General features: G+C 53.0%; 1 protein-coding gene across 3 annotated transcripts in view; it reads right to left on the bottom strand.

Moving 5' to 3' along the window:
* Positions 1 to 15,863, bottom strand: part of LHX2 (LIM homeobox 2) — a 31,661-nt gene extending 15,798 nt beyond the window's left edge. Inside the window, exons 1-3 of one of the 3 annotated variants that reach the window (XM_082401780.1) lie at positions 15,785 to 15,863; positions 1,729 to 1,931; positions 359 to 786 (exon numbers count right to left, since the gene is read on the bottom strand). In XM_082401780.1, the coding sequence (XP_082257906.1) occupies positions 359 to 786; positions 1,729 to 1,928 (628 nt within the window). In that variant the 5' untranslated portion in view covers positions 1,929 to 1,931; positions 15,785 to 15,863. Of the gene's footprint in view, positions 1 to 358; positions 787 to 1,728; positions 1,932 to 3,470; positions 4,400 to 15,784 lie in introns of those variants that run through there. The other 2 variants (XM_082401778.1, XM_082401779.1) reach the window with 2 other exon arrangements.
* Between the last annotated feature and the right edge of the window lie 8,146 nt (positions 15,864 to 24,009).

Genomic DNA, 24,009 nt, shown 5'->3' with positions numbered 1-24,009 from the left:
GTCGGCTCTGCCTTGTTTTCTCTATCCTTGCACTTTCTGCACAGCAAAGTGGGTAAAAAGCCCAGACCAAAAAGCTGCTTCTAAAAAATTTCTCAGCGACGTGATCCTGCACCCAGAGCATCAAGACCATTAATGCACCCTCTCCTCCCGCTCCAGCCGAGAGCGCATGGGCTGGAGCCCAGGGAGCTAATGTCCCTTCTGCCAGGTCGTCCGGTGGGCCTGGGGAAGCTAAAGGCTGGAGTACCCAGAGTGCTATAAGTATACATGTATAAGACACTGAAATTCACTCGGCTCTTGGCCACTGACGCAGTGCACTTTCCCTCAACCCGTCGGGGCGCTCGGGGCGCCTCGCACTCACCAGCGTTGTAGGCCGCCAGGTCCGCCCCGGGCCCAGGGCTCTTGCGCTTCCTCGGCCGCCCCTTCTGCACCGTGCCCACGCCATTGTAGTAGGGAAGACCCAGAGGGTTGGCCCCGGCTGCACCCAACCCCGCGCTCTTGGCCGCGGCAGCTGCCGCTGCTGCGGCTGCGACATCCGCGTGGTTGAAGTGCGCGGTGTACTCGCCCTGCAGCAGCGCCTCGAAGTGCAAGCGGCAGTAGACCAGGCTGTCCTTCATGCCGAAGTGGTCTCCCGTGGTCAGCATCTTGTTACACGTAGTGCACGTGAAGCAGTTGAGGTGATAAACCAAGTCCCGAGCTCGCATCACCATCTCCGAGGCCGAGATGCCTAGGTGGCAGCGGGCGCAGCGCTGCACAGAGAACCGCCTGTAGGGACCATCGAGGGAGGGACTGTGGGGACACACGGTTGGGTACCCCCCCACATCCCTCCTCCAAGTGCCACTGCTGCCACTGGCGGAACTCCACTCCTCAAGACTGGCAACCAGGTCTTAACTTGGAGGATGGGGGGAAGATGGAACTAGATTTTGGCCCAGGTCTGGTCCTACCCTGAAATATAGTTTCCCTTAACCATTTTCATGCCTACAAAGACTTTACCCAGAGTCTGAGCAAGCCCTAGGAAAGCCTTTGCTCGGGAGTAAGGGGAACTTCCCAGTTACCCCTTCCTCACAACCTCTAATCCTGCCCTCCACAGCAGTGCCTGGGCATCCTACAGACGTTTGTAATTTGTAAGAAACACAGAGACGGGAGAGAGACAGAGAGAGACAGAGAGAGAGAGAGGGAGAGGAAGAAAGAAAGAAAGAGGGAGAGAGAATAAGCAGACCTAACCCTAAACCCAAAGAGGAGAACCAAGGAACGTGGAGTCTGTCAGTGATTCCCGTTCTTCAGTCCTGGCCAGCTTTCACTCCCATCTCCAGGAAAGACCCGGAAATGCACCCAATCCAATCCCCCAGCTCTCCCTCCAACTTTGTTCCACACCAGCCTAGACTGCCTGGGTTTAGGGAGGGGGTGCCTGTTTCTGTTCCCTCTAGTTGACCCAAGAAACTTCAAAGGGAGAAGGGTGCAAGGACCCCCAACCCGAGCTTATTTTTGGTCTAAGCTAAGAAGAGGACACTTTCTGCTTTTCTCTGGGTCCCTACACTTCGCAGATCTTTCCAAGATTTCCCTCAAATTGCTGTTTAAAAAGGATGTCATCCAATTTGTACTGGCTTGGAGAAGGGAGGACCTAGGTAGGGAACCCTCCCTTGGGACTGGAGGGAAGGCAACCGGAGAAGACTGCATCTGAGATGAGGGGTCCTGGGTGCCCAGGGCAGTGGGTCCCGAGGTGGGGGCTACCTGTAGTAGTCTTCCTTGCAGTAGATGCTTCCATCCTTGCTGAAACAGGTGAGCTCCGACTCCAGGTTGAGCTTGCACTCGCAGCACTTGAGGCAGCGCATGTGCCACTGTTTGTCCACCGCCAGCAGGTAGTAGCGGTCGGAGATCTTGCCCCCGCAGCCGGCGCAGAGCGCAGCGCGGTCACTGCTGATGGACGGCATGGTCTGCGGAGGGAGGGAGGCGCGAGTCCGCAGCGCCTGCGTCAGCCTGCGACCCCGCCGCCACGCCACGGGGAACCGGGCACCCGCAGCTCCCTCCGAGGCTCCAGCTAGCCCTAAACGTGGGGGTGGGGGGATGGGGGTGCCTGCCAGGGTGTGCGGTGCTCTTCCTGCACCCCAAAAGGCCCATAACCAGGGGGCTCAGGACCCAGGCCCGCCCATGCAGCCCAAGCCGGCCACAGGCCCTGGACCGGCTGCTGGCCTGGATAGATCTTCCTCCTTACTTCTCCCCCTTCCTGTTCCTTCTACTCTTTTCCCAGAAAGGCTCGTGCTGTGTTTGGGGACTGGGGGCAGCAGTGGCTACTTCAGCCAAGCCCTCCAAAAGCTTCCCCCAAACTGTTTCTTAAAGGAGCCACTCTGCTGGGCCTCAGGAAAAGGGGTAAGATGACCATTAAAAGTCACCCTCCCCACAGACTCCTCTCCAGAGACTCGGTGGAGTTCCTGGCCCCTAATCCCAGTGATCTCTGGATCCTTAAGCCGAAGGTTCAGGCCAGGGCAAATCGCGGGGCAACCTCTGCCCCTCCACCACCTCTGCCACATTGTCTGGGGCCCTCTTGGGTCCTGGGAGATGGTGAGTGGGGTGCATGGGCACCCTCAAAGTCTCTGAGTGCAGGATAGGCCCAATCCAAATCCTCTCCTAACCAAACTGATAGGCTGAGAGGGTTTAACTGGGGAAGAAGAGCTCAGAAGCAGAGGCACTGGGGCTGCTGCTCTTGCTTTCCAAGCAGAGAAGTTTCGCTCATGCTCCCCACCTCCTTGGCCTCTAAAGGTCACTTCTGGGCCCGGCTTGGGCAGCGTCTGCTCATCGGGCCCCCAGGGAGGTCTGAGGCAAGGAACTGGCTATTTGGGGCTGGGCTGGTGGAGCCAGGTATGGAGATCCGAACGGACTCTCCTTCCACAAGAGCCAGGCCAGAGCCTGAACTCCCGGCCCTAACCGAGCCAAGTCGGGCCAGCCAGGAGGCCCAAGATGCGAACAACGAAAAGCGCTAGCCCAGAAGACTTCGACCCCTGAAATTGCGCTGGGACGGGAACCCCGATTGCCAGGAGGCGGGGAGAGGCCCAAGTCGGCTGGAGCCCCAATACTGCCGGTTTGTTCGCCTTCCCCGCGCCGCAGGCGGCGCCGCCAGCAGCCAGAGCCGAGTGGTGGAGGAGAGCGCGGGGCTGGCGACCAAAGAGCCCGTTGAAGTGAGAAGAGAGCCATCGGGCCGCGGGTAGGACTTCGCTCCCACTTCGGGAGAAATGCTCTCTTCCACCCTCAGCGTCTGAAATTTCGGTTTCAACCTTGTTTCCCTCCTCCGCCAACAGCCGGGTTTCCCCTGAGCCGGGAGCTACGGGCCTTGCATCCTGTCCGCGGAGCCCCAGCGTCCAGTCCCGTGCGGCACGAAGGACGCTCCCCAAATTGCCCCCAAACTTAGGAGAGCAGAGGAGCAGACCGAGCCGGTCCCGTCCCAGCTTTTGGCCCCGACCCCGCCGCTGTGCGCCTACCGTCTCCGTGTCGCCGCGGTCGATGGCGGAGCTGATGGCGGGAGCCTCGCTCTTGGCCCTGCGGTCCATCTCGTCGATGACCCCGTGCACCTCGGGGCCCGACAGACTGTGGAACAGCATCGCGGCGGGACCGGCGGGGCCGGGGGCGCGGCTCCTCCGCGGGAGGGCTTGCCCCCCGCCTCAGCTGCCTGGCGCTCCCCGCGCTAACGGGCCCGGTGCATAGCCACCGCGGCCCCGGCCCCGCCCGAGCTCGGCTGTGCCCCCAGGCCGGGCTCCGGGCCCCGGGCGCCCGCGGGCCAGGACGCCTCCCGCCGAGGCGCGGGGGCAGCTACATCGCGGGGCGCCTGGGCGGCGGCGCCAAAGCCAGGGTCACAAGGGCACGGGGCGGGTGGGGGGTGGGTGCGGGAGGGGGTGAGAGACCAGGGCAGAGGTCAGCGCCCGCCGCGGGCGCTTTCACGCCGCGGGCATCGCCCGCCCGTCTTCGGCGCCCCCGGCGCAAAGCAGGAGCGCAAACTCTGCCCGAGGCGGCGACGGCTGCGGTCGGGGCTCACCCGGGAGCGACTAGGTGCCCACGGCCGCCCAGCTGCCTGGACCGCTCCCCTCCCCGGGATGTGCCCCCAGCCCAAGGCAACCCGCCTAGGCGCTGGGTCGGCTACTGAAGTAGGGGTTTCTCGGAAGCCGGCGAGCGTAGCAGAGACACCGGGAGAATTGAAGAAGAGGAGGAGGAGGAAGAGGAGGAGGAGGTGGAGGAGGAGGTGGAGGAGGAGGAGGTGGAGGAGGAGGTGGAGGAGGTGGAGGAGGAGGTGGTGGAGGTGGAGGAGGTGGAGGAGGAGAAAAAGGAGGAGGAGCAGAGCGGGAGGAGGAGCCGCCGGCCGCGGGCCCAGCCGCGCGCAATGCTCTCCAAGAGCGCGCCGAGCCCAGCCCCGGCTCTGCAGTCCGCGCCAGCCAAGCGTCCGCGCCTTTTCTACAGCCGCGCCTGACATCACGTCCTGCCGCCGCGCCATTGGCCGCCCGGCACCCCGGGCCCTGGCAGCGCGTGCTCCGGGAAGGCGGGAGACCCGAGAGGGAGGGGAGCAGCAAGAGGAGGAGAGGAGCGACGAGATGGTGGGAGCTGGTGGGCGAGGCTGGAGGGCGGGGGCGGGAGGGAGGAGGGAGAGCGCGGGGTTTAGAGTTTTAAGCTACAAACAGTTTCCTGCGATTGCTTCGGGAAGGAAATTTAAAACCTCTTTCCCCGCCGTCTCCATCCTATGAAAGCGAAGCCGCCAGAGGATGCTTGAGGAGGTCTCACTCTGGTCTCCCCTCTGCCCGGAGCCGCCCCTCGGGCACCGGCTGGGGAGGCCTGGGAAGGCAGGCCTTGGAGCAGAGCTGGGAGAGCCTTCGGCCGCTTCCCGCCGAGTTCTGCCTTCGGCCCAGGCTCCGCGCCGCGGGCTGCGGACTGCCGCGCAGGACTCCCGCGGACCCGGCTGAGCCAGAGAGGCAAGAACCGGTGGGAGCTGTGGCTCCCGGGGAGTGGGGCCAGTCAGCTTATCCTCCCTTCAAGTGAGCTAGGGCCCAATTAATGGTCCAGCGTGCAGCTCCTCACTCTTCCCGGTCTCTCTCCAGCCTGGAAGAGTGGGTGCGAGCATGGCTGTAGGAACTAGGAAAGGCATGGGTTCGGATCCTAGTTCTGCCATTTACTTGCAGTGTAACCTTAGGCAAGTGACTTAACTTCCCTAAGCCTGTTTCTCATCTTTTAAGTGAGGGACAGGAAAGCCCTCTCCACTTGGATGTGACGAGTGAAAGAGATCACGGATGTAAAATGCCTGGAACACAGTAGGCACTAAGCAAATTCTTTCATCACTTCCTTTTCCCTCTCCTCCTCCCTTTAAAAACTTTCCCACTCCGAGCTACATTAGGCATCAGTGAGGTTCTTAAAAACCATTGGCCCATTCTCTGTCCGCTGGGTGCCTCATGCCACAGACCCAGTTACTGAAGGGCATCCATCCTGCCGCCTGGCAGCACCACTTCTCCACCAACCTGGCCTGCGGCATAAATCCCAACTGCCACCCCAACCCCCAGACTTCAGGCTCAACCAAGAATCTCTTGGGAGAGATATCCGGGTGTGTGGTGAAGCGGGATTTAGGAAATAAAAGGTGATTGTAGAGAAAAACTGAATGAGCTAGTCAGTTATAGAGTCCCATCTCCTGGCTCTGCTTTGGAGGCGGGTTAGTGTGAAGTGACTTGATTGCCAACAGGAGGTAAGGGGCTAGCCAGGATCTGTGTAGTTTATCTTACAGGGCATAGAATTGAGGCAGCACAAAATCATACTTTACACAAATCTTATATAAGTTTCAGACATAAATATACGTGTGCTTATAATGCCCAAGCACAGTCATGCTCATGTGTGCAAATGCACACATTCATCTTTGTTGGCAAAAACACGGCCAGCAGAAATGTAGAGCTAGCACGTGCACTTCAAGTATAAGTGTACAGTGCCAGGCAGGAGGGTGCATCTATAAACTGGAAAATTGCACAGTTATATGGAGGCAACTCTACCTAGATCCCTGCGAAAGATCCTCCGAGGCCACACGATTCTCTGAGGCCATGTTTTGCATATTTGCAAAACTCTTGAAGTTACAAGTGTGTCTGTTCATGCTGCACATGCACAGATGCCCCAAGGCGAGGCAAGGAAAGGACCATAATCCCAAAGGCGCGCGTGCGCGAGTGTTCACACAGACGTGTGCTCTGGCGCCTGCACACGGCCAGCGCCCAGGCACACGGATGCCTACCTGCATACACAAGCATGTTTTACTGACCCATCTGGGGTACTTTCTTTCAAAGAAAGTAGGGAGTGAAAATCTAATCTGGGAGTCAGTGGGGTTCATTGGGAGGTCGCCCAACCGGTAGGAAAAAAATTGCAACAACGCTGGAGCGTTTGTCCTTGGTGCAGCTCTGCGCCCAGGCTGGTGGTTGCAATACGTTTTCGAAAACTCGAGGGGCTTTCTTAGGAGCTGCGGGGCGGGGGGAGGAGCCCTCGGTAACTCTTGCCGCGGGCTTCCCAAGAAACGTGGAAACATACCCTGCGTCTCTTCACTTCCCCCGTATCTGTAAGCGCACGCTTTCTTCGACACCTCACTGACCAGCAGCCCACACCCATCGCTGACCTACCCCAAATTCCCTGGCCGTCAGGATTCCCGCCAGGAGCGCCCGCCTATTTATCCCTCCGTGGCAGGCTGGGACGGGCTCCGGTCTGCAAAAGGCTCAAGCCCATTTCCCGCCACGGGATCTGGGGACCCCCTCCCCGGCCCCGGGTTCAGAGGCTGGTAACTTTGCTAATCTCCCCCAGCGGCGGGGGGACGTCGTACAACCGCTGAGCCCTGTCCGCGGAGACTAAACAAGGAGAGGAACAGGCTGTAAACACACACCCTGACACGTGAGTGACATTTACGCGGTGCGAGAAGCCGCAGCCGAGGGGATGGCAGGGGGTGGGGGGCGCAGGCAACCGCGGGTAAATGGAACCTTCTGGGGCGCCAGAAACAGCGGCCCCTCGACGCCCCTCCCCCAGGTAGGGGAAGAAACTCCCTAGGTCCCTTGAACCTGCCTTTTGTGGGAGGTGACAGGTGAACGGAATTCAGGTCTGGCTACTCTCGCCGCTGCCTACCTCCCCACCATCTGCTTCCTCGCAGACAGACAGACCGGGCGCATAATGAGGTAGCAGCCTCCAGCCGGCCACCGTGACTAACTCAGAACAAAAGCGCTCCCTCCACGCCTCTTCCAACAAAGGGGCCACCAGCCCCGGCGCTCCCCGAAGGCTGCGGGGCTCCCGGCTGCCGGCTGCGGAGCTGCGGGCGCGCAAACTTCCCGGGGCTCCCGGGGCTGCCGGCGCCACAGAGCCGGGGCCGCGGAGGGAGGAAGCACATGCCGCCCAGAGAAAGTGAGGCCGGGCCTGGCGGGGGAAGAGGGGGCGGGAGCCCGGCAGCCGCGGAAGGAGGGTGATTGATCAGTGCGCTGTTCCCGGAGCTCCGTCCCGTTATTAGAGGCGGCCAAAGCAGGGCCACGCAATAACCGCCGAATCGCCAACTAATTGACGCTGCAGGCAACTACTTCATTGTGCGCGCTGGTTTTATGTCTTCATAGCCGGTGATTGACAAGGTGTAATTAGTCATCTCACTCGGTGATAAACATGGGCACCCTCCTCCCGCGGCATCAGGCCGTGTGTACCAGCAGAGGAAGCGATAGTTGACGCTGATATACCATTAAATCAAAATGAAGACGTTCAGAAGTGTGTGTTTGCTGTGACGCTCTGATGGTTTATTTCTCAAATACGGCACCAACAGATTTACTTGATTTGCAAGTTAACTACAACATTAACTGGTTTTATTTATTTTGCCTCTTCTTTCCTTTTCCTAGGCAGGGATGTTGCTCTTGGAGAATGTGAAGACAGTTTGCTTCTTGACAAGCGAGCGAACGGGCGCCCAGATTTTTGCAGCCTCTCGAGTCTCCCCCGAGGGAAATGCAGGCAGAGAAAACGCCTGATTTGGGAGCCACCAGGGAAGGATTCCGCGCAGGGAGAGCCGCCCTCTTTGGCCCCAGACCCGCCTGCCTGGGGACCCCCTTTGGGCACCGCCAATGGATTATCTGAAACACTGAGGATGGTGCTGGGGACTGGGGTGGGGAAAGCCTCTTGGATAATAACTGCAAAGAAGAAAGAGGCAAAGACAACTGTTTCTTCTCTGCCTTGCAGCAGGAAGAACTGTGTTCTTAAAGCTGTTGGCTGCAGTCACAGGGCCAGTTGCCTGCCTCGGTTCCCTGAGTAAAATGTAATGTCTCCTGCTCTCAGGGTTGCACCCTTCAGCAAATTATACTCCTTGTTCGGCTGCGAAGTGGGTCTTGCTTAGGGAACTGTGTGTGTGTGTGTGTGTGTGTGTGTGTGTGTGTGTGTGTGTGTGTGTGTATGGGGTGTGTGTCCCTCTACAGTGAGGCTGCTACTGGAGGTGCTGATTATTCATTTCAGAAACCTGGTGGTTTAAATCTTTAAAAGGGAGGGAGCACTCCTGGTTGGGCTCCCTAGAACTGCTGTGGTCTGTCTCAACCCTAGTTCTGGTTAGAGAATGGCAAGGACTGAACAAAGCCACCAATATCTGAAAGTTCTCTTCCAGTGTATCACCCATGCCCCCAGGAACCCCCCAGGGGGGTAAGCGCCCTACATTTTCCCCTTCTCTCTAACCTCTGTCTCTCATTTGTACAGCAGAGGAATGGTGATTCCCTGCCACCGCGCAGGAATGTGGGGTTGTGGACCTCTCCAGGAAGAGATGGGGTGAAGCTGAGTCACAAGGATGGCAGAAAAGCCCCATATCTTCAACAAGGACCCCCCTTCCCAGGCCTGGGGGAGGAGGTGAAGGGGGAAGTGTTTTATATTGATGTGAGAGGCTGTCAGTTAGCAGCAAATCAGCTCAGGCATGGCCACCTCTTCATGAAATCAACTCATTGCCTTGGTCACACCTTACAGAAAATCTGCTGGTTACCACTATTGACAATAAAAATTAGCGGGGCCTTAGCTGTTTCGAAGAAGAACCCCGTGTCTGTGGATACATAAGTGGCTTGGCCTGACTCTGGCATGGAGGAGCCCAATTTCTCCTCCTCTTCTCCCTGCAGCGATCTGAACAGTTCCGAAACCGCCTCCCAGAGCGTCAGCTGAGCAGGTTGGGGAACTAACCAGGGCCCTCTCTCTAGGGCCCTGTTAAATGCACTGAACTTAAAATGAAACACGAAGTGTGAATTTCAGGTTTGAACATGATGCATCAGGAAACGTGGAGGTTGGCAGCCCTTTCCTCCCTCCTGCCTTTCGGTAGCAGGTATTAATATTGTATTAAATGTTATGAGAAAGTAAGGGCTGCGGAGAGGAATGTGCTCAGATGCAATTTTGTCAAGGTTTTTATCTGTGATTATGATTCCAGATGTAGAAACTCCCGCAGGAGGGAAATGAGGGGCTGCTGGCGTGTGACATGTGTTTTAAGGTGTTTGGCAGTGTTTCTCAAAGTGGTGACAAAACGTTCAATTTTATTACAGGGAAGCGGCAAAAGAAACATGAATATACTAAGTCGGAGATTGTTCATCTCAGCAAAAGGATTTACCATTATTGATTAGGGTGGGGAAAGTTTGTATCTGGGTCTGCTTAAATCACATTGTCAACAATGTAAATCTGTCAGATCAGATTATTCTTAAAGAACAATTGTAACAAAATACACAATAGCCAATTGCATCTCCCCACCTACTAATTTCCATGCAAAGATGTAAACTATTCTGGAAGAAAAAAAAAAGTATTGCAACAAGATGTCATTTTTTTTTCAACGGGTGTAACTACCACCATTCCTTGAGGGTAATTCGTCTTAATCTAACCCAGAATACAACCCAGTCCTAGAAGAGCCCCAGTCCTAGAATTCTGCCCTTTTTGTTAATCTGGTTGCTTTTTAAATAGAAGCACAACTAACAGCAGTAAATTTCCTCACACTGGGAACCGCATTTTGCTAAGAGGAGAATCAGGAAGAATAGTGTGGAAAAGAAGTGGGGATGGGGGAGGAAGCAGCTGAACTCTTGACTAACTGACAACTCTTGTATTGACATGCATTTGAGACTGGAAAAATTCCTACCACGGTCTTTCTCCATTCAAAGGCATCTCTGCCACCCCTTTCTGACAGCAGGACACCCCTAAACTCTATTTCCAAGCAAGGTTTCCTCATAAACATTTTATGAGCTTCACTTAGACTAATCGACAGGGGTACCCAGCCAGCGCTGACTAGACTGGAGGAGGATTTGGTAAACATTTCCACAGAACAAAAAGAGGAGGTTTTGGCTAAAGATGCTGGACTTGGCTCTCCCCTGAGTCCCCAACCAGAGAATCTCTGCACACTCACAGGATATGGATCGCCCCATACCTAGCACACTCCGTACATCTGTCAGCCCATTTCACGAAGCTCACAAGTATTCAGCCCCAGCCTTTCCTTAATCCAGGCTAAAGAATGTTAATTTTGGTTTCCCAGCCACTGGCGCTGTTTTACCATCACAAAAACATACTCGCTCCTAGCACAAATCGCACCTTCTTGGGAATTAAGAAGGTTCCTCTCCTATGAGGTGATGTAGGACTTGGTACATTTCCGAGGGGAACAGTGAGGTTGCAGGGAGGGGAAAATGCTCAGCGTGGTCACCTTCTCTCACCCTGCACTTTCAGCAGAGCCCTTTCTCTACCCCAGCCCAACTTTCTACTGGCTTGATTAGCAAATCTCTACTGCTATTTGGGGAGCTGGCATTGTCTCCTTAGGTGAGGAGTGAGTCATTTCCCACATAAGCTTCAGCCTTAGCCCAACCTCTTGCCCCCTCCCCCATTTTTATTCTTCCATTAATTAAAACAACTAATGTTCCATCGATTATCTTTGCATGAATGAAAATCGTTACGGGCCCTTGCAGGTATATGGGAAATTCTGTTTGCTTAAGTATTCACACTTTGATTTCCAATAGACTCATTTTCTCAGGCATAAAGAAATTCAAACAAAACAAAACAAAAACAATCTCCTGATACTTTGCAGTAAAGCACGAAGACTAGTAGTAATGAGTTTGTGCCGATCTCTTGCAGGAAGAAATGTTCAGATGGCCCCATTTTAGAACTGAATTATACTATCTGGTAAAGGCTTCTAGACAGTTAAGGAAAACATTGATAGGTCATCAGACCTAGGTTTTGAATTTGTGCTTGTGTTGAATCAGATGAGCTCATCCAAATTTACTTTTAAGCTACCATCAGTCCTCAAAAGTAAAAAGGCAGGGGACAATCAGCTCTATTTGGAATTTCCCAGCTAGTTGGCCATTTCAGCTTGCATCTCCATTTCTGGGGGCTGCCATAATTAGAGCGATCTATTTTGCATTTACTTCTCTTTGCAAGCACTACATTATTCACTCTTTCCTGTGCTTATTAAACAGTGCCACCTGCACCAAATTCAACAAAGCTCTTCCATCAGTCAGCCCAGTAAGGATCCCAGACCATATATTATCATTAATTGAAGCTCAATTGAATAGTTGACGATAGAGGCATGAGTAAAAGTAACACATTTTCTAGGACCTGCTTATAAGAATGTTTGAAGCTAAAAAAAAAAAATTCCCCAAATTGTCGTTTTTTACAAACTCATTTCATTCTCTCTGTACAGTAATTCAAGCAGCAATTAGCAAGTCTTTTAATTAATGAACTATTCCCTGTATGTCACCAAGGTGCCTCCAGCACAAACGTCCTCCTTCATAAGGTACTAGAAAATGCAGTCAATATTTTGTCACCCAAAGCCTTCGAAGCTGACCACCTCGATAGCCCTAATACTATCAAAAGGATCTGAAGAGCCAGGGACAAAGCTGGGAAACAGAGGACAATTTTCAGAAAACTAGCCATGGATAATCTGAATCCAGAGAGAGGGAGTGGCAGGAGGAAGGGAACCAGAGACAGAAAGGAGAGGCAGAAAATGAGTGTAGATAGATACCAGTGGTTAAAGAAAAGCACAGAAAGTTTGTAGCAAAGATGGGACCATCTCTGCGCCTCAGCTATAACAAACTCCATCAAAATGTTGATGATTTACACATTTTTAGGAGCCTGAAACCTCACTGTGCATTGTTCTTTAAAAAGCTTTCTGCTTTGTTCAAAATACTGCTTATCTTTGGCATTGTCAACAGCTCTGCATCTGGGAGAGATTAATTAAGTGATAGGTCAGACACAATGAGGTGAAGGGGCATGTCCACCCAATCAGGACTGATTCATCCATTTCTAGGTGAATCAACTTTGTTGAAGGATACCAATTTCAGTTCCATTTCCAGGGAGGATTTATCAATAGGAATGCCTGAGCTCCCCCAGTGAGGGGCTCTTAGCTGGAAAAGGTATTTCCAGACAGAAAAATCTAAAATCCACACTCTCTTTTTCAGATGTGAAACCAAAACATAACTATAAATTGTCTGTAGGCTTAAGTTTCACTGATGCGGGTGAAGGCTGATTTTCTTGAACATGATCTTTCTACAAAATAGCTAATTGGATGATTACAAATAAGATTGCCATGCAACACAATAAAAAAAAATTAAAAGTCTGCTTTCTCTTCTCCCCCTTCCCAACCATTTCTCATTGCCCCTTCCTTTCAAAGTCCACTTTTAATTTCTAGAAGGCAAAGTGAAAGAAAGAGACAGGAAAAAGAGGAGAGGATGAAAGAGAGAAAGAGAGAATGAAAGAGAAATAGGTTTTCTAACCTGTCGGCTGAATTTTTCCAGACCAATTTGAGGTTATCTTTAAATCTTCACCCCCCCATACACCCCACACCTTTCTAAAAAATCTTTAGATTAGTGAGAAATTAGCTAATCAGGAAAGGCTATGTGGCCAGTTCACCCTATTCTTAACCAGAAGGGTTTTAAGGACCTTAGACCCTACTCCCCAAAATGACACTCTCCCCATCTCTTCAGCAGCATGTCAGTCTGGGTGAAAATTGTGGTTGCCTCTGTCTGTGTGTGTGTGTGTGTGTGTGTGTGTGTGTGAGAGAGAGAGAGAGAGGGAGAGACAGAGACAGAGACAGAGAGAGACAGAGACAGAGAGAGACAGAGAGGGAAGTAAACTCCCAGACTGTGAATAATGCTCAAGTAAAGTGACTATTCCAAACAAAACACTTGGAATATTTTTACTCTATTCGTGAACACCCCTGCAAATGAAGTTCACCTTTTCCAAGGCGTGTGTGTGTGTGTGTGTGTGTGTGTGTGTGTGTGTGTATGCGGGAGTAAACAATGGTTTGTGGTTTTTGTAACCAATCAGCCATTTCCCCTTCTCCAAAGAAATGTAGAATGCCGGTTTCTTAACTATCCAATTCTTTAAATCATCTGGGATCCATCTATATTTATAAAACTGAGCAGAAACACTTAACAGCCTGATCAATAGCCATTGACCGTCAGTGCACCTCACACCCTAACATGCACAGCTTGATCATGTATATTTGATCATCGAAAAATTCAAAGCATCTTGCAGAGTGTATCAAGCTTCCCATAAAATAGTCTATCTTTTTCTGTGGTCTTAAAAAGAGTGCCGGTTTCTCTCTCCCTTGCATTCATCCATCTATCTATCTATTTACACACACACACACACACACACCCCTCCCTTCCTGGAGAGTTTATTGCTCATATATTTGATGAAGAACAAGGTAATTAACTGCAAGGCTGTTCATCTGGGTGGCACTTCATATCCATTGTAATAATAAAACATTTTTTCCCATTTTAGCAGAAGAAAGGCTAGTCCTGCCCACAGATTCAGAGGACCCCAGCATCTCCGTCTGCAAAGCCTCCTTTTTATAAATCCTGCCTCCCTCTTAAGTGATGGCATGCACAATTGCACCAAGGGGCACTAAGTTTATCTGTAAAAAAAGCATAGTTGGAAAAGCTTGTCCCTTCTCAGACCTTCAGCATCAGCTAGTGGGGGTTTGGAATAGACATGGCTGGCTCCTCCGTCCCTAGTCTCCTTGTCTCCTTGGCAGCAAACAGGGACAAGAGTCCAAAGGGCTTGTCCTACGAAGAGCCACAAGAAGAAGAGGTGTATTTTGGGATCTCAAGGGTTGATGTCCTGAGCACATGCCACTAAGTTCCAGTATCCGAAAAAGGACTCAGCCCTGCAGACTTTTCTGATAGTCTGGGGCCAAAAGGCTGGTTCTAAGTTTCTCCATAAAGTATGCCAGATCTGTCCAAACCGCTCCAATCATCTGGCAGGGGGACTACCAGCTGGCAGGCCTGCTCCAAGCCTGCAGCACAGTCTTTCTAACCGCAACCCCAGAGACTACCTCCCACCCCCACCCCCAGCCAGCAAAACAAATTACCTGCAGAACCTCCCATTTCTGGAGTCCCCTGCTCTGTATTCCGAATCGTGCCCAGGACAAATTTCTCAGGGCCCTTCCTTCTAAAAGCAGCAGCATCTGGGCTGAGGCTCCCTCCTTTATGTGTGTGTGTGTGGGAGACTTCGTATGATAATACATGTAATATGATATAGAATGACAGAATGCATGACGGTTGCCCATAATACGGAGAAGTCAGTCAAAGGACAGAGGGGGCATTTGGATAATTACCATCCATTGGCTAGTCAATCACTCGAACAGAGAGAAACTGCACAAAACCCACAATGGAGTTGGGAAACAAAAGAGACCCGAGCCAGACTCAGGATTAACCGGTCTAAAGCGATCTAAATGCTTTTGTATCTGAAGAACTGAGGCTCCCGGTTGCCCCCCCTTCCCACTCCCAGGGAACTAATTGCGGGGATCAGAGTTAAAGCCCTCTCCCTCCTTTCCCCTTTCTCTTTGTAGACTGCTCACCACGCAGAAAAAAAAAAAAAAAAAAAAAAAGATTTCTCTCTCTGTGTTCATTAAACTATTTTAAAGTTAAAGGGATGGGGGAGGGTGGCTCCAGGTGGGCCCTCAGCCCAGAAGCTGGGGTTCTTCAGCCTTGGAAGAGGCTGGGACAGTCTCAGTCGATCTCAATTCTTTGTTTCTGGGTGAAGTCTTCCCTGCTCGCCCCTGGAAACAAATGCCCCATTCACCTGGGCAGCTGCCCTTTGCCTGGAGGGTAACACGGATGGCTGGTACCCTGCTTTGGATGAGGAGTCCCCATAATCGGCCCCTGCACTAGAAAAACAGAAGGTCCACCCCCTAGTTGAAAACTCAAATGGAGTCAGCACCCTCAGAATTAAACGGCGTAAGGCGTAAAAGGGTGACAGAGAAGGGGGTCTAGCCTTCAAAATGGGTAAGAGAGAAGAAGACGGTGGCAAATTGTGAACAGACAATTTGCTTCGCAACTGGGCAGTGAGAAAGAGAAAGAAAATCCTTCTCAATGGGGCAAGGAGAGACTATGCTTATTTGGGGAAAGGGATGAGAAGAGACTCCTTCTGACTGAGAAAGAGAGAGGTAAAGAGGTGATTCCTCAAAAGCGACATAGGAAAATGGTCCCGTAAATGTTTAGAGACTCCGAGATGAAGGTGAGAGAGGAGGAGAATTCCTTAAAAGAGAAAAGATACAGACCGAGATGTCCGTAGCTGAGAGAGAGACCCCCGAGTCCCGGGACAGAAAGATGGGTAACTATCTCACCGAATTCCCACCGGGTCCTCCCGATGCGATTCTAACTCGCCCAGCGCCCTCCCGGCCCGGCGGGACTCGCTTGTCCCCGCTCCGTGGCAGCGGCGGCTCCCGGTCCCCGGCCCGCGGGTGCCCGCCGTGCCCCCGTCCGCACGCGCCCCCATCCGCACGCGCCCCCCGCGCAGCCCCCTGCCCCTCAGGGCGGCCTGGGCGCCTTCTTACCTTTCCGAGTCCTCCGCCGCGGGTGTGGCCGGCTCGGCGGGCGGCCCCGGGCCAGGGCCGGGGGGCGGGGGGCAGGGGCGCCGGGCTAGGGGGGAGCGGCAGGGTGAGGGCTGGGGGGGCTGGCACGGTGCCCAAGGGGGGCGAGGGTGCAGCGGGCAGCCCCAGGGCCCGCGGGCGAGCCCGGCCGAGCCGGAGGAGGGGCGGGGGGCGGGGGCCCGAGGAGGGGCGCCAGGGCCCGGGCCGGTGGGCGGGGAGCTCCAGCCTGCGGAACCTGCCGGGGAGCCGGGCGAGGCGCGGGAGGGAGACCCCGAGCCCGGGGAAGCCGAGGACCAGGCGCGCGGATCGGGGGTGGGGGGACGGTTTTGTCGCCTCGGCTGACAAATCAATCAGGGCCCGCCGAGCCGGGGCACTGCCACCGGCGCTGCAGTGCTCGCGGCTCCCCGGCCGGCCCCGCGCCGCCAGCTGCCGGCCGCCTCGGGTCCGCTCGGGCCGGCGTCGCGGGCGGGGCGGCGGTCATTAGGCTGCGGGCGCGTGCGGCCCGGGCGGGGGCGGGGGCCGAGCGGCGCCGCATTCCGGCCTCCTCCCCCGCCCGCCGCTGGCCCGGGCCCTCTGCGCGCTCCCCCCCACCCCCGCTCCCCCGTCACTGTCACTAGCTCTGGCCGTTCCGTCTGTCCGTCTCTGCCCGCCTCCCTCTGTCTCTCTCCGTCTCCCGGTCTCTGTCGCGTTTCTCTGTCTCCCTTCCTCTCTCGGTCCCTCCCCATGTCCCCAGCTCTCTTGCTCACTGCGCCTCTGTATTCTCTCTTTGCAGCCGTGGTGCTCTCTTACCCTCTCTCCTCGGTCGCTCTCACCATTTTCTCCCACTCTCTCTTCTTTCTTTCTTGCTACCTACCCTCACTCTCCACCCCTTGCTCCCTTTGCTCAGAAGGACTATTTATCTCTCCCTCCTTGGAACAGCAGCCCCAGCCCCAGAATCCAACTTAATGCATTTTCTCTGCTCTGAGACCTCGGACAAGTCACTTCCTCCCTGCCAGCTGCAGTTTCCGTGTTGAAAGGAGTTAATAAGCTGCTCTTGGTGATGTGGTTGGGAGGGGCGCCGCAGGGAGGGCATGCGGGAAGTGCTCAAGGACTCTGGTTCTCCCTCTTGGAGTTCATACTTTCCCAAGTGCAGCAGCCACTGTGGCAGCTGCCTGACGACCAGGGCTCACCAGGTGCCAAGTGGGCCCCACAAAACCTCTGTGGCTAGCTTCCTGGGCCTGGACAAGTACCAGAAGTCCAGTTCAGCAGGGAAAGTCAAGTGTGGTTTCTTCTGGGGTCTCGAAAGCCTCTCCTGAGGAGCATCTGTGGTCCCCAGAGCTGGATCTGACATCTCAGGCCCTGTCACCTGCTGGTTCCTCCTTCACTGACACCAAGCAGAAGGGCAATACTCTTTCCTGTCCTTAAACCCAAGCGGGAGAAAGCTTATTCCTCCCTGCCTTCACACACACACACACACACACACACACACACACACACAAAATGAATGACTTTTAAGCTTCAAAGACGTTTCCTGGTTGGAGTGCGGATTCAGAGTCAGACAGCCTGCCTTGTGAATTGCTGTACCCTAAGTGTAATCCTCATCATGAATTTGTTGAATAAAAGCTAGACAGAATAAATAACCTTCTATAGGCACATGATGAACACCATGGATGATCCCAACCACAATCCTAAAAGGGAGGTAGTTATTGTTCCCATTTCACAGATGACGAAACCAAAACTTAGAGTGATGTGACTTGCCCAAGGCCACACACTAAGTGGCCTTGAACCCACATCTATCTGCCTTCATGCAATTTGCAGTCTAGCTGGAGAGACAGACTATGAAAAGCAATTCCATTATTCTTTCATGACAAGTGCCATGAAGGAGTAGAGAGTGCAGTTGAGACCAAACATCCAGGGAAACTGACCTGGGCTGGGGGCTCAGGAAGGGCTTTCTCAAGGTGAGAACTGAAGTCAGGTGTGGGGCTTGCAGTTGGCAGGAAGTGGGAAGGTGCTGCTAAAGGGAAAGTGTTCCTGGAAGAGTGACCAGCATGTGCCGGGGGTGAGAGGCAGCAGGGAGCCTCGCTAGTAAGGCCAGTGTAGCTGGAGCAGAAGGAATGAGAGGGATGAGGCTGGAGAGGTGGGCGGGGCCAGGCCTAGAGGGGGAGGGGCTTATAGATTGACGGGGAGCCTGCGCCTCAGTACATGCTAACCACATGAGTCCTGATTTCCCTTTTCTTGACTGGAAGGGGGAAGCCACATTCAGTCCCCATACATGTCCTCTGCCTGTCATCTGTCTTGGGGGTTGTCATCTCTTGTCCTGTCCTCTGCTCTGTCCCAGCACTGTCCACCCACAGTGTCATTGCTTGCCTTGGCATCTGTGTCGCCCCGTGAGTGTGACCTCCCCCAGACCACACATCCAGGCTTGGTTCCTTCCTCTCTGTGCCCCTACAGTCAGCCACCCAGGAGTGTCTTCAGCCAGCATTTGTTGTTGGACCGAACAGTCGGGAGCCATTGATTGCCAGCTGTGTGCCAGGTACTGTGCTGGGCATTGTCCTTGCCTTCCCAAAGTGCTTGTTTCATGGGGAAGACACTTTTGAACACACAGGACGGTAATGACCATTATGAAGGGGACTTGAGGTGTGGGACTGGAAGCTCTTTGAGGGGAGGCCTGTCCTGGTCTGCTCACCTTGTACAGTCTTCAGGGTGTGGCACAGGGCCTGGGACAAGATGGGCACTCAGTAATGTGCATTGAGAGGATGAAAAAGAAAAGTGAAGTTTAAATGCAGAAGGACTAAGGATAAATCGGAGTTAAGTGATGCAGGAGAAAGGATGGGGAAACGTGTCTGTGAAGATCTAGCTAAGAGCAATACACAGACAGGAGGAGAGAGGAGGATCTGTAGAGAGGGAGGGAGCCAATGCTTATTGAGCTCCTCCTCTGGGCCAGGCAGGATCCGGACACTTTTGTGCAGTTATCTTGACTAACCTTCACAGCACCCCTGCCTTGGAGGGCCCGTTGCTCTCCCTTTTCTGAATAAGCATTGGGGTCCAGAGAGGTTAGGTCACTGGTCTGAGGTCACACAGCTAGTAAGAGCTGCATCTGGACTTGAACCCAGGTCTGCCTGCTCCTCTCCACTAAAAAGAGGAAGCAAAAGAGGAGGAAAAGGAGGAGGAAGGAGATGACTGAGAACAAAAGAAGAGCGGTGGCAAAGGAGTGAACTCTACGAGGAATTTTTCAGCATAAAAACAATTCCCATTTCCCAGCTCTGCAGAGGCTGGTTCGGTGGATCTGAGGCGAGCCGGCCCTCTGACTTGCAGGAGCCTGCGGAGGGGCCCCAACGAGCTGCTTCAAAGCCGGCCTCTTCAGTACAGGCGCTTTTAAACTTCACACGGGAAACTTTCCAGGGTTGACTTTTTGCACTTTGTTTCCAAATCAAGAGATGGGGAAGTCCCTGTCAGCCCAGTGGGGAGGAGATCTCACTGAGACGGCTCTGGGTTTCCAGGCTTGGCATCAAGCTCCCCCACCTCCCAAGGGAACCTGGAGGGTGGGGCAAGGGGGAACCTGTCCCCTGCCCTCAGTGGGTTCCCAGGGAGAATTCAGGGTGTGGGCTTGGCAGCCAATCCCTCCTGGGCTGGGGATGAGGCTTCTCTTCCTGTGTTCTTCCAAGCCTGGTTTCTCACTGGGTTCCTGGTGGCGTTTGCTGACAAGGTGTGACCGGCTCACAAGGGTCATATGTGTGCCTTGCTCTTCTCTGCCCAGCAGCCTCCAAACCACAACACACCGTCTGTCATCTGATCACCATTGTGAGAGATGGCAAGGGTCTTCCTAACCCTCAGCTCCTTCTGATTTTTGGAATTCAGATTTGGATTTTGGATGTACATCAAGAGGCTGGCTCCATGCATTTTAATTAAGCTGTCTTTTTTCATTTATTACTAATACACTCCTCTTAACTATGATTTATTTGTTAAACAAAGCACCATAAGCCATCACTTATTCATCTTAATTTCAACAAAATTAAAGTAGTCGCTGTTAGATTGCACCTAATTGCGCTTGCAATGAAGAGAATGGAGATGTTAATCAAAATAAATTGAAGATAAACAATAAAATCATTACATCTTTGCGGCGGTAAGTGTAACTAATCAGTTTTGACTCCAAGCGACCAAATAGGAATAATGAATGTGTCACCAAAGGCACACTCATTAAGGAAAGCCACAGCGGCCTGGGTCCTCGGGGCAGCAGACAGCCATCCTGCCCAGGTGGCCCTGAGAGTTCCTGCCCCCCTCGGCTGGGCAGAGGGGCCCTGAGGAGCAAGGGCGGGCAGCGGGGAGGAGGCTCAGAGAACAGGAGAGGGTCCCGGCTGGGAAGCCCCGAGACTGCCCTGCTACAGAAGGGTTCTCTCAAACTGATGAGAAAACTAGAGGTTCCAGGCCCATCTCTGGACATTGCAAATAACCAAGGATGGGGAGAGAGGCCAGGAGAGAAACAGACAGATATACAAGAGACACAGTCAGACACATGCCAGGGGACACAGAAGAGATGAGTCCAGCAGAAAGAGACAAGGAGAAAGAGAGACAGGCAGGCAGAAAGAGACCAGGACGAGAGACAAGGAGATAGAGGGAGAGCAAGTCCAGGATGGAGAGAGTAAAGAGTCCGTGAGGAAGAGGCAGCTTAAACAGAGTGATGGAGGAGGGATGGGGACTGAGCCCCGGTGGCAGGAGGGAGATGGAAGAGACAGAATCAGGCGGGTCTGCAGAAGTGGAGGCTCACTGGCCTTAATGAAATAATCTTTCCTGTGAGGACAAGACATAAACACATGTTAATTTCAATCCAGTTAAAACTCAGGAGGTTTCAGGCTAGGATTCTGGACAGAGTGGTCTTCAGGGGTCTGTCCAGGTAAGTGACTATCAGGACAGGACCCCTGTACTGGGCTCTGTGAACACAGAGGAGGAGGGTGGCACTGAGGTGGGGGAGGCAGAAGAACACCTGGGGTGGTCTCCTGGGCTCATCCTCCAGACTGAGGTCCCTTCCTCATGTCACAGGTTTCTGTGCCAGCCCTTGGGTCGCTAGCCCGGCTCCTGATGCAGAGCCAGAGAGATGCCAGCCCAGGCTGCTCTGGCTGAGGCTGTCCAAGCAGCAACCCTTCCCAGGCTGGGAAAACCAAGAATGTGGGCAACTTTGGGAAACGGGAAAATCCGAGGACGTGGCCATCGTGGTAAGATTGGACAACCAGGAGAGACATCCTGAAAGACACATATGTTTTGAATACCTACCATGTGCCTAGCCCTGAGCTGGGCCCGACAAATACAGAGTTGAATCAGATATAGCCTCCCTATCTCAATTTCCCCATCTTTAAAGTAGGATTAATAATAGAGCCTTCTTTATGTGTTTGTTATAAGATTAAATGTCTTAATATTTGTGAAGAGCTTAGAATGGTGGCTGACCCTTGGGAAGAACTTTGTGTTTGTTAAAGAAAAATATAATAAATCCCTGCGCTCAGGGAGTGCAGAGTTCAGTGGAGGAGACAGACTCATTCGCATTCAAGTTCAGTCCAGTGGGGTAAGAGCCATTACAGATACACTTCAGGATGCTCTTGGGGGTCCAGAGTGGAGACGAAGCCCCCAGCAGAGCAATCTTGAAGGAGGAATAGGAATCAGTCAGATGAACGGTGTGGGGACAGGGAAAAGGATATTCTGGGTAAATGGGCCATGTGAACAAAAGCATGTGGGCAAGAAATGACAGGATGTACCTGGAGATGTCAAGCAAATTGGAATTGAGGTGAGGCTGGAGACCAGGGACTGAGCTCTTGATGTGTCTTTGCAGAACCAGTGAAGAGCATCTGAGTGGACATTTATGCTTTTTCATTGTTGCTGTTTGTTTGTTTGTTGTTGTTTTGGCTGCTCAGCATTCGTTTGCTATACTTGGAGTGGGACTTTTCTTTTGGGATTGCATCTTCCCCCTTTTTACCCCTTCTTCCCTCCCAGTCCATGTGGTTCTAGTAGAGGCCATGACTCCAGGGGAAGTCACACCATCATGACTCCAGGGGAAGGAGCATGTGACCTAGACCTAAGCCAGTCAGCACATTCCATTCCTGTGGCCACAGTGATTGGTTGAGGGAAGGCTAAGTGGGCCCAATGGGAGCCAATCTAGGACTTTGGCCTGAGGACCTGACAGAGGTCTTTGAACCTTTCTGCTGGTCTCTAATCTAACAGGATGCAGGGTTTGGGGCTGCTGCCACCATCTTACCATCATGTGGAGCTTGAAACCAAAGCCAACAGAACAGAAGGCAGCATGACAGAGCACAATGAGTCCCAGTGACATCGTTTGAACCCTGAATCCAGCCAAGATGAATCTAGCCCTAGCTCTTGGCCTTTTTGGTTTCATGAGCCAATAAATTCCTTTTTGTGTAAGCCAGTTTGGGTTGGGTTTTCTGTCACTTGGAACAGACAGTTCTAGCTGATAGGCTTCAAACAGGAGCGCGATGCTGTCGTGTGTTTAAGTAACATCACTCTGGCGGTCACAGTGCAGCAGAGGGACTGAAGGGAGTGAGCTTGGAGGCAAGGAGGCCAGAGGGGAGGCTGGAGTGGTCATCCCAAAGAGGGCTTATGATGAAGAGCAGGCTGAGCTAGGGACTTCTGTTACCACCAGTGTGTTAGGTTCTTACTGCTGCCGTAACAAATCACCACAAACTGGGTGGCTTAAACAGCAGAGAATTATCCTCTTACAGTTCCGGAGGCTAGAAGTCTCAAATTAAGGTGTCAGCACGGCTGAACTCCCTCTGAAGACTGTAGGGGAGAATTCTTCTTTGCCTCTTCCAGCTGCTGCTGGCTCCAGGCATTCCTTGGTTTGTGGCTGCATATTCCCACCTCTACCTCCGTCTTCACATTGCTTTCTCCTCCTCTGTGTCTGTGTCTTTTCCTCTTCTGCCTCTTCTAAGGACACTTGCCATTGGACTTAGGGTCCACCTGTGTAATCCAAGATGACTTCATCTCAAGTTCTTTAACTTAATTACATCTGCAAAGACCCTTTTTTCCAAATAAGGTCACACTCATAGGTTCCTGGACATGTACATATCATTTTGGAGGTCACCATTCAACCCTTTACAGCATCCTTAGTGAGGACTGCCTAAAACAGAAAGAAGTGTTTCCAACTCCGGTTCTCTGTGGAGCCCATTTCACTTCTCAGAGCCTCAGTGTTACCATCTGTAAAGTGGGTCAAGATGACCAACACAGTAGGTGACAGAATTGTGTGAACACTAACATCCGGTTCAAATACAGGGATTTAAAGAGAGATGAGAAAGCAACTTCCATATTGCTGCCTCCTGTTCATGCCCTTTTAGGAGTATTTCGATGGCAAAAAACAGGACCAATTTTCTCATAAAAATTCTTCTATTCAGTTAAAGAAAGATGAAATTGTAAGGACTGACACCTTTTCCCTGAGACACAATGAGGCACAACAATGATATTCCATAAATGTGTGCTCCCTTCCCCACCTTCAACTCATAATAAGGAAAGGGAATTTAAATTAAGATAGACCCATGGGGAGGAGAGGAGTTGGGCTTCACCAACCTGGAATCTCCTCCCAAGTGTCCTCAGCTGGGACCTTGAGGACCCTGCTCAGAAGTGCTTCACCATCTCAGCTCCCCTCCATCTGGAAGCTCTGCCTCCTTCAGTCTCCTGCCTGAGCAGGTGAAGAGCATGGTCATGACAGCTCCATTTACTGACCATTTGCTCTGTGCCAGGCAGAAGGCTCAGGGATTTCCATGCATTAGCTCAGTTTTCCTATTAACAGAGTCTATTACCATCCCCTTTTTATAGAAGAGGAGACTGAGGCTCAGAGGGGGAAGTGGCTTTCTCAAAGTCACACAGCCAGCAACTGCTAGAGCCAGGTCTCCAGCCCAGATGTGTCTGGTGCCAAAGCCCACGCTTGTAACTAGGGCACTAACCTGCTGGGGTGCAGACCCTGCAGGGCCAGTGGGGCTGGGGTCTCCCAGGCTGGCAGCAGGAAGAGGTAATCCCTCTAATGGTGTTGAGCCAAGGCGGCAGTACTTTAGCTTCATCTAGGGAGCTCTATCAAACAGGAGGGGGCCCCTAAATTCCTCTTTGAAGTGGGAGCCAGAGGCAAGAGCTGCCCTACAAGGGATGGCTGGATGCCACGTGTCAATGGAGGGCCAGAAACACACCAGCTACACCCACCACAGTAGAAGTCAGCATAA

Source organism: Balaenoptera borealis (assembly GCF_965194805.1).
Source record: "Balaenoptera borealis genome assembly, chromosome: 8".
NCBI lineage: Eukaryota > Metazoa > Chordata > Mammalia > Artiodactyla > Balaenopteridae > Balaenoptera > Balaenoptera borealis.
This window is presented reverse-complemented; position numbering and strand designations above follow the sequence as displayed.